The following is an 11,024-nucleotide window of genomic DNA, read 5'->3' as shown; positions in this document are numbered from 1 at the left end:
TGATTCTTACAAACACTTGTTCACTTAACGATATTTTAGGCCTCCGGAAATATTATGGACACAGGATGCATATCGAAATGTTGAACTGGCACAACACGAGAATGAAATGAAAATACATGTTGATGTTCATATAAGTAGAGACAGAAGTGTAATTTAAAAAAAAAAGATTCTAGTAGGTTTCTTATATAGGAATGATAGAGCATGGGAGGTTTTCATTTCAAAACGTATGAGAGTTCTAATGTAGGTCAATTAGTGTCAGTTTTCAAAGATCCTAATGTAACCAAAATATCGTCTACTAAACATGAGAAGTGTGTTGTTGTACCACCATACAAAGCCCAAAACAACATTGGTTTATCGGCAGGACGAACTACATCCAGTATTTACCATTGGAGGTAGATGTAGAAATAAGGCCTGTACTGCTACAGAGATAGTTGAAAACCATAAATCCGTTCTTTTCTCTTTTCGTCTTTAGATACAAAATACGATGACTGTGATCATAATCTTCCGTCCATGTCAGTAAAAAAAAACTCCACAAGAATTCACACAAACAACGCTTCATAGCTGGATCTACAAAATGTACAACCAAACCCTTTTCCAAAGTATTTTAACTTCCATACTTACAGCTGCCAAAGGGGGTCTTCAGTTTTACATGTACCACGACACCTAATACTCTTGTAGTAGTATCAAATAAAACAAAATGAAATATCTTCTGGGAATCCTTAATGCTAGATTATTATCGAAATAAAATAGCATCATAACAGCTATGATTTCAACTCTTTATACAACAAATCTACGTATTCAGTTAAAATCCCGACTCAAAGGCATTACATGTATATATCATTGTTACTCTATAAAGATGAAACACCTCTATACTTTTAAAAACAAATCCAAATCATGTTATAAACATACCAAAGAATACGCAGAGTTTTTGTATCGCGCTAGAACTCTAACAAATAGGCTTCTGGAACAGGGTTATGTTGCTACAAGATTGAAGTCATCACTACAGAAGTTTTATGGTCGTCATCATGAACTCGTGGATCGTTATGGTGTATCCACCAGCAACATGAAAACTGATTTATTCAATGGGTCATAGTTTTCCTTTCCTTGTTTGTCTACCCCGGATTTGACTTTTTATGAGCAACTCGGCGGGTGTTTCTAGAAAAGCAGAGGACGCTTACCCTAGCGGTGCACCTGGTCCATGCTCCCTGTTTTTAGTGGAGTCCGAGTTGCTCATTTACTTTTGTTACTTTGTATGTATGATTTTAGTTACTTTATGTTCTTTGTTGTGTATGTCTGTTTTCCATGTCTGGTCTTTGTCCCTGGATTACATTTTTTTGATTACCGCTATAACCTTGGTTCCCTTGATTACTCTTGTCAAAATGCTTAATTTTTTTATCCGTGATATGATCATTTTTGTAAAATATGGGAGGGTAACTGTAATCAATATTCTTTTTGGGGGTTGGTTTAAAACTGGTTGGGAGAAAAAGGACGGGCATATGTAATACATTTTTGGCTATTACCTAATGGTGATTTCAAATTTTTAAAATTGTTTCTTAGGAAGAATAAAAGTACTTTTAATTCATATTTTTTTTGGGGTGGGATGTCAAATAATAAAGCGCAAATCTTGACAGGACGAACTTTTTCTCTTATGTGATTGGTGCAGTTTTTTACGGGGAGTATGATAAGAAAACATAACACATTTGAAATTTAATTAATGTCTTTCAAAAATATTTATCAATTCTTAAAGCTTATATTTTTGCTTCATTTTAATGTTCTTGTATATATATTTGAAATTAATTCATAGATAAATCCAAAATCTTGAAACGAATTTTTTTCGGGGTGACAAATCTACAGTTATAACCAGACCTGGAACTATAATATATATATACGTATTCCTTTCTGTTATTGAGTTAATTTGTGTCACCAGTTAATTAAAGTCCTTGGCTCTTCTCCATCTAAGTTGGCAATCTCCTCCTTTACATTTTTTTTTATTTTTATTTTTTTTACTTTTCAAAATCATGCAGTAATTTTGTATTTAATAACCAACATTTCAATAATTCACAAATCATACTTCTTATTATCATTTTTTTCAGTTACAATTTTCTATTAAACATTTATTTATTCATTTATTTTTATTATTTATTTATTTACTTATTTTTTTCTTTTATTTTGTTAAAAATACAATAAAAATAAATATACAATATTATTTAAAGCCCACCAAATCGGGCCGTCCGTGCGTGACCCGACAGGGTAGCAAAGGACGTTAAAACCCTTTAGTACTAATACAATACCACATCGTTCGTGTGAGACCGGACAGGGTAGTCAAAGACGTTAAAAAAAAAAACACACTGACTCAGTACAATTCCATGACGTTCGTGCGTAACCGGACAGGGTAGACAAAGACGTTAAAAAAAACACACTGACACAGTACAATACCATGTCGTTCGTGCGAGACCGGACAGGGTAGTCAAAGGCGTTAAAAAAACCACACTGACTCAGTACAATACCATGTCGTTTTTTGTCCAGGTTCAGCATCTGGACAAGATTTGTGTTTACAAACACTACAGCTTTTAATCCCATTTTTGAAGTCACAACCTACCCTGTCCTGAATTCCATCGGCCTCACCAAAATCACAATTCATTTCTTCAGTTGCAGTCTTTGATTTCATCTTACCTACTTGACCCATTAGTGATATAAGAAACATCATGAACTTTCCCTTTTCCAATCATGAAATCAAATGGTCTCATATATATTTTTCTTCGTACTGAATATGAAGAACTCATTAAAACCACACTTACAGAACTCAACCCAGTTTGAAATTGCATATAAACCACAACTGAATTAGATTGTTAATGGGTTTCTGGGATTTTGTCATTGCAATACTGTCAAGTTCTTTGAAGTTTAAAAAACAATACGTGGAAAATGTTTCGAAAATGTACTCAATTTTGAACAATAAAAGTAAATGCATATAAAATGCAAAAATTGAAGACGATTTCTTCATTCATTTACAAAAGTTTATATGTACGCATCATAGTTTTGTCAATTCTACTCTGAAAACCACGTGGATACTTGGGTTTTCGTTTAGTTGCTTGTTGAGACTGCAAGAGGTGATTATTCATTGTGGTGGTTTCTTATGGTGATTTTCATTTAAGTTTTTACCTCGTTGGAAACTAGAAAATAGTTGAGATTTTTATTCATGTCTGCATGGATATATTTTGCGGTGAAATCGAGTAACCTCTTTTTCATAGGCATGTTAAGTTCATTGTAATGCTTGTGCGTTTTTTTTTCTTCTGGAAAACCATATGGTAATTCTGGATTGACATCTATATGTACGTGTTTCTTTTAGGGTGCCATCTTCCTCGATTTTCTCTACATTAAATTGTAACATTTTTCTTGATACTGGAGTACATTTTGCTCGTTCTCTTTCTACTGTTATTTGTTATGTACGTTAGTAGCCAAAGATTGACAACGGTTCTTTTTTCAATAGGTTCAAGCCCTATGCTGATTTTTTTGCTACTAGGACATGGAAGCACGTTACAGATGGACAATGACATGATTCTTTGGGAAATATGGTGACACAATACCTACCACTTCTACCTTGAACAATAAACACCGTGAGTGGGTACATGAGTGATTAGGTTGTTGTCTATTACATACCTTGCAAATCCTGGAAGGAATTGATTAGTTATGAGAGGAGAGACAACTTTTTCTTGTACTTGCGACGTGTTTGATTAACTACATTACATTTTTAAAAAATATATACTAGTATATATTTTAGTTCTAAGCCAACTTATGTCGAGAAAGGAATATTTTTCACCCCGAAAAAAGTTCGTCCTGTCAAGATTTCGGATATATCTCAAAATTAATTTCAAATATCTGTACACTTCAAAATGTAGCAGAAAAATAAGCTTTCGGAGCATGATAAATATATTCGACAGACATTAAATGAATTTCAGATATTTTATGTTTTGTTAACAAACCCCCGTAAAAATGCACAAATCACGTGACAAAAAGAGTCTGTCCTTCCAAGATATCTCCCCCGGTTTAATGTTCTCAAAAATGAATATTTTTTTATCAAAATTTACTGTTTAATTTATAGGCTTTAAGATAATGCAAAACTTTTTTGAAAAAAAAATCTCTTTGTTCCCAAATCCGGTATCAAATTGAAATTTCCGGTTATAAAAAGTTCGTCCTGTCAGGATTTTGAATTCATTTCTGGACTTATTTCAAAAACATATATAACAAAATAGATGAAGGTTTACGAATATGTGAAGGGTTTTGACAGACATTAAGTAATTTTCAAATATTTTGTGTTTTGTTACCGACCCACTGTAAAAAACGACACAAATCACGTAACAGAGAAAGTTAGTCCTGTCAAGATTTTTCCACTTTAACTGACTCAAAATGAAATATTTTTTTATATTGAAAATACCTATTAGTGAATGGTTTAAGATAAGTAAACATTATTTGACAGACATGACATATTTCATCAATAATTAACTTTATTCATCAACATGTCCCCCTTGTCATCGCTATTTTCTTGTCAGATTGTCACCCCTCGGCTGGGCACCAACAGACAGACCTACGGACAGCAAGGCTTCACAAAAATACTCGCGTTGTGTTTTTAAAACTATTTAATGAGACAAAAACAAGACAATACGCAGGTACACTACAGTGAGAGACAAAACGTAAGTTGATAAAGAAAAGTCCCATGTGTATAAGTCCAGAACGAAAGTCCAAAGCGCAAGTCTCCAGGGAAAGTCTCTAGCTAAATAATACTACTGCTTATATAGTTAGACTTGAGCCAAAAGGCAAATTTTAGTAATTATTCCAATTGTCATTTATGGCTATTGATTCTAATTATCTATATTAAATACCGGTTTTCAAGCACTAAGCATCTTGTCCAGAAGCAATATACCGCATCGAGTAGCATATGTTGTTACTCCTACAACGTAAGAGGTTGGAATTCCGTTCCTCCGGATGGCACCAAGTCAGAAAATGGCTTGCTAGACAACCTCTAGCATTGCTGGAGTACATATGTTGTATATGAATTATCATGTTGACAACGATAGGGTTATAAGATAAGTTCGTCCTCTCAAAACAAAAACAAAAACTTTTCTATAGAAATCATTTTCATTTTTTGAATTCAACTTAGTAAAATTAAAGTTATACTAATAAAAAAAAATGTATTGGGAAATGTCGTCCTGCTTTTCCTCGTCCTTTATTTAGACCACGGAACATGGATGGTACAAATCCACTGCACCCACCTCTGGCTCCGCCACTGGCGTAACACATGTGTAGTGGTTCTGTAGACAACGTATGGAAGAAAAAAATATATAAAGACTTAATCTAGCTTTAAAAAGGTAAAATTTAATACTAATGGTGTGAAGCGTAACACAGGTGTATAAGTGGTATTTTAAAAAAAGAATCATAACAAAAAATTTGCAAGCAATTTTCCGTATGTTCGGGTTTGGACCGATAAATGGCAAAGAAATCATGGCGTTGCAAATCATCTGACTACATCGCAGTAGATATATAGACCCAAATAATTGTTCTTAAAACAGATTAAAGAGTATTTATATAACGTAAACAAAATCTACAATAAACATTGGCTCAATCATATAATTTAATACAAGATAACGAGACGGGGATTATAATAATATCCACGGTGATTCATAACCCACGACACATCGCTAAACAAAATTAATGCGCATGCACACAATCTAAAGTCAATCCCGATATGTTATATTCATGAATTTCGCCAAAAACTCCAAAATAACCCATTTGGATATACGAATAAAGTCATTGTCGATCATAATAAACAATACGACAAAATGAAGAAACATTTTAAATGCAACATAGAGCAAAAACTATATCATGTTACCGTGTTACCGGTGACAAAACGCATACCAACTACATTTTGACCCAAAATCATGCAACTAATAGTTAAGAATGAGCTAAAAATTAAAAATGGTGTCCAAATATCCCAGTCCCTAAAAATTTCTGGCCATGGGCCTGCTGAATCTGTCCGGGATTCAATACTTGGCCCGTCATTAAAGTCGATTCTGACCAAATGTTAGTAATTACAAGCCTTCATTCTTATCTTTAACACTCATATAATGAATCAAGCTGGTTGTATAAAGTGCGAATCTATTTAAGATTTTTTGTGATTTTCGTTGCATATACTCTAAGTAGGATATCAATTGTAACACATGTACTTATAGATATGTAGAGTTTCTCATTCTGGCGCAATTAAAATAGTTTTAAAAATGTGTGTGGCGCAAATGATACCTCTAAAAATATGTAATATTTCTTGTAAAGCAGGGGACGCTTATCCTACCAGTGCAAAAACCATGCCCCCAGTTTTTATTGGAATCTGAGTTGCTCATTTGCTTTGTTACTTTGTATGTACTATTTCAGTTACTTTATATTCTTTGTCGTGTATGTCTGTTTTCCATGTCCTGTCTTTGTTCCTGGATTACATTCGTTTGATTACCGCTATAACCTTGGTTCCTTTGATTACTCTGTACACGTATTGACTGGTACAATTGTATTTAAACGACGAATGACCACACGGTATATTCAAATTCAACTTATCCTTCATTCCCCAAAAGATACAAATGTATATGCATACTCATTCGTGTAATTCAAAGAAGTATAATTATATAAATATGTGGATTACAGACCAGAGTTATATCGAGTCGCAATTTGAAGACAGTGAAAATGGGTTTCCAGTTGACAACATGGTTCCTGCTGTCATTGTGGCTTTCAATAGTCTTTACATGTACGTTATTTAGATTAATTTATAGTTAGCCCATGCATTCGTCAAAATTCAAATTTTCTGCTAATTTAAAACAATGATAAAACAAATAAAGGGCTTACGTGTTTTTTTTTTACTTGAATCTTGTCTTTAGAGTATGGCCACGGATAGCGATATGTAAAGGGTAATCTAATCATCATTTTAGTTCACAATGGATCTAACTTGTGACATCAAGTCCCTTTGGATTTGTAGTGTATGGCCATGGATAATCAAATGTAAAATATAATTAAAACAACATTTTAATACAATTTTTGTCCATTTTAAGGATTTCACTTGTGGTATTGGGTGCCATATCTTTAAGAAAGATAAACTAGTTGATTTTATGAAAAAGTAAGGAAAACATTTGCTTAGATTTGCCCTCCTTTTATAAATTTCTGGACCCGTCTCTCAAGTAATGGCATTAAATATTTCTATCCTTTTTCATCCAGTGTTGATTACAGATCAGAAACCTCAAACTTGTCCCACGGCTGGTTGCCATGGAGAAACACTTGTTTCCTGCTTTCGGTTGGTATTGAAAGCTGGTATAATGCCGAGGTAAGTGCCCAAAGTATGCCTGCATGGAGAAAATCATTAATCTGGTCATAGGTAAGTGCCTCCTAAGTAGCGGTGTAGTCGACGCCGACATGGAGTTGATCTGCTCAGAGGTGATTGCCTTAGCAATAATAGTCGATGCTGGTATTGAGAAAACCATTGGTCTAGTCTGAGGTAAGTGTCATCAGAAGCGGTAGTCAACGCGGACATGGAGAAGACCGTTGACCCAATCTTAGGTAAGTTCCCAAAGCAAAGGTAATCAAAACCGACACGGAGAAGAACATTGATCTGGTCTTAAGATATTTCCTAAGCAGCGATGGTTGATGCCGGTATAGAGAATAACATTATTCTATCCTTAGGCAAGTGTTCTCAGCAACGGTTGTCAACGCCGGCATGGAGAAAACCAAGGATCTGACTCGAGGTAAGTGTCATCAGCAGCGGTAGTCGACGCCGACCTGGGTATAACCATTTATCTGGCCTGAGGTGAGTGCCCTAAGTAGAGGTATTCGACGACAACATGGAGAAGACCGTTCTGGCAAAACAGGGGAGGAAATGAAAGAAGTTTCCCCCTTACCAATTATAGATTTAATTTTTCGAATTGATATGTTTTACTACAGGATGCAAGTATCTTAAACATTGTCTGAAAATAATTCTAAAAAAAGGAATTAGGGGAGAATAAGGCGTAATTCTCTTTGATAAATTGGGTTATATTTTTGCATGAAATTTTTCTTCTCGCAAATTATACATAAACAATATTTTCCCTCTGCTTTACACACCATACCCAAAATTTCGGACCATTCTCCTAAAAGCTAAATGCTTAGTCCTACTCAAAGTTTCGAATGTAGGCGTACGACATGGAGATCAGACTGATTTGTTTCTTTTATATAATGGCCTATAGTTTTGCCACTGAATAAAAGGGCGATGTTGTACAAAAACGCGTGTTCTTACCTATTTTGTTTTTCTGAAATTTCACGTGTACAATATAAACTGTTCTTGCACAGCCGATGTTGCAAGTTCAAAGAAAATGAAGAAAACCTAATACAACTTGGATTCGGTTATTTGCTTGGCATGTGTAATGCTTTTTTTCACTCCTTAATTAAAACTGTATTTGCTATACATTTGCTATACATTTCAGTTATACCGCAGGGCTGTTGGTGGGTATTTAGCAGAAGTTCACGATGCTGAGACTAACGAATTCCTCAAAACTCATTTAAAGGCCACGCATTTTAACAGTAAGTAGTTTGAATATAAAGATTGTGAGAAAATCCCCAATTCCTTGAAAAAAATGACTGCTGCGCATGTTTTTTTCCCTGTAACTACTAAAGTGTTTCACGTCGATACAAGAAAAAAACTTTTATTCAATGTTTTAAGTGCAGCTTAAAACCAGACAGAAGCTTATGCATTTCTTAATCCGAATATTTTTTTTTATCAATTGAAATCGAAGAAGCAGTCGACATAGCCTGTAGACCTGTAAAGCCTGTTAGCATATGTAATTATCTCTTACCTTGACGCAGGGAAATAGTTCCATTGACATACCCTGTTAAGGTTGAAATGTAATCACTCAATAGGGTCTCTTCACAGTTACTTCTAATATATCATGTTTAATTTCATGTTATTTACGCCAAAAAAAGAAACCAAAACCAATTAACAACTTTTACTAAAAGTATATATGCTGATTAATTTAGTTTGAATGAAAATGTTCAATAACTTCGACGAATTTTCGACGAATTTTGCGCGAGCGAGGAGCTTAGAGAAAAAGTAATGGTAAAAAAACTGTAATCGGTCAAATTCCAGGCATGTTATTCCGCTTTGTGTCTCCGAGGTTTATCTTCGTGTAACCAGAAAGGCCGAATAGTTCCGATGGGACACGATTTTCGCCTCTTGACATCGGAAGATGACAAATGAAAAAAGAACTTTGCTTAGACGGTGGCATATTAATTTTCCCAGTTATGGTGTAACTCTGTGGTCTGGCGTTATTGCTATTTGTAATAATCTATATAGGTGTCTATTTGTCAATTTGACAGCTGGCAACTGAGAATTTGCTGTAGCCAGATGAGAGGTACATATATCTTACATGTAAGACAGGAGTGATTTCAACAATAGGGTTTGAATGATTTAACAGAAAGTTTCGACCTGTAGTTCTTAATTAAATTTCGATTTGAATGGTTAAGAAACTGGAAAAAGCCAACAGTATAGTAGTTTTTTGTTTAAATATGCAGTATGTCGGAGGCTTTTGTGTTCGTTCGTCTACGTGCTTCATGTAAACCGACAAAGATCTTGAATATAACGCAATCTTTTGCATTGCCACGACGCCAATTAAATTTTTGTGTAATATTTTAAAGATGAATTAATTGTAATTAATCGTATTCGTATCAAAAGGGTGAATTTAATAATTAAAAAAAAGTTAAAATACGACTATTTGAGACGTAAAAATTCAACAATCGACATGAATTGATTCAGTACATGAGTTCTTTGATTTAAATTACTGCATTCAGAAATTTAATTGCGAATGAAAGTTTGCCACTAGAGACATTAGCAATTAAAATTTGATAACGTTATATTACAGAAAAGTTACGGGAATTTTCCTGCCAAAATTTTACAGTATGACCAGTCAAAAATATTACGATATGTGGCAGACGAAAGGATGTTTTTTTAGGACGTAACTAATATATTTGAATAGGTTATTTGGTTACATATATATCTTGATTATCTCGAACCTTTACACACGGACCTAAGCAGTTTTATCGTCTTAAGCAGTTTAAAAAAATAAAGGAAGCTATTTTTCTGATAGATCACTCAGTTTCTTATTGGATTGGCTTGTCGGATATGGCGATTGTTAATCTCTGGGAATGGACACACACTAAAACATTGCCGAACTTTAAGAACTGGCAAACTGGACAACCAGAACAAAATGATGAGGATTGCCTTTATGGGACACACCGCATTTACTTGGCATGACAGATTATGTGACGCGAAGTCGCGTTTTATTTGTCAGGAAAACAAATTCGTTGCTGAATAAATATAAAAAGCTGAATTTATATACTTAGTAGATTGTCTATGAAATTAGCACTTTGCAAGAGTTATCATCCTTGGATTTGGTCATGTCAGCTATTGTCATCGCTTGGCATCCGTCGTCGTCATCGTCGTTACTATTTCTTCAAACATCTTCTCCTCTTAATGAATGGATTTGGATAAAACTTGATGTTATTGTTCTTTAGAGTATCCTGCACAAAATGACTGTTTGGAGTTTTGATCTGTTAAAAACATGGATCGACGCCGTTACTAAAAATAGAACATAGGGGTCAAACAGCAGTTTTATGGATATATCTCAAAATCCGTCCGGTTTCATCAAATTCTGACTTGAGAGAATAAGTGTTCAGCATGATGAGATATATCTGTGGTCAAATTTTGGTGAAAATATATTGACCCCTTTTTAGAGTTATGACCCTTTTTGATGTTTTGTATGTTGTTGCTATTTTTTATATTTTTTTTTCAAAAGTCCCCGGAATCTACTGTTCAGAGACTACATCATTTTTGTGAGTGTTTTTTAGGTCAGCGTCGAACAATAAATTGGGCGGGAGAAAACAAAGTTCTTATAGATAACCATGCAAGTATGATATTGCGCTCATTAGTTGTTTGTTGATGCTTGCAATGGACAGAAAATAGAAAATGG

The 11,024-nt window shown here is 34.3% G+C and overlaps 1 protein-coding gene across 1 annotated transcript; it reads left to right on the top strand.

Annotated features, from left to right (window-relative positions):
- Positions 1-6,671: 6,671 nt before the first annotated feature.
- On the top strand, positions 6,672-10,336 carry LOC148603164 (perlucin-like protein). Its single transcript, XM_088553364.1, has 4 exons — positions 6,672-6,784; positions 7,249-7,354; positions 8,487-8,583; positions 10,143-10,336. The coding sequence occupies exons 1-4, from the start codon at positions 6,672-6,674 to the stop codon at positions 10,307-10,309; spliced, it is 483 nt and encodes a 160-aa protein (XP_088409490.1). The 3' UTR covers positions 10,310-10,336.
- Positions 10,337-11,024: the final 688 nt, after the last annotated feature.

Source organism: Perna viridis, chromosome 11 (assembly GCF_037379345.1).
Source record: "Perna viridis isolate PV_CMFRI_1.1 ecotype Kerala chromosome 11, ASM3737934v1, whole genome shotgun sequence".
Taxonomy (NCBI): domain Eukaryota; kingdom Metazoa; phylum Mollusca; class Bivalvia; order Mytilida; family Mytilidae; genus Perna; species Perna viridis.
Note: the sequence above shows the minus strand (reverse complement) of the source record. Positions and strands in the feature narration are given on the sequence as shown.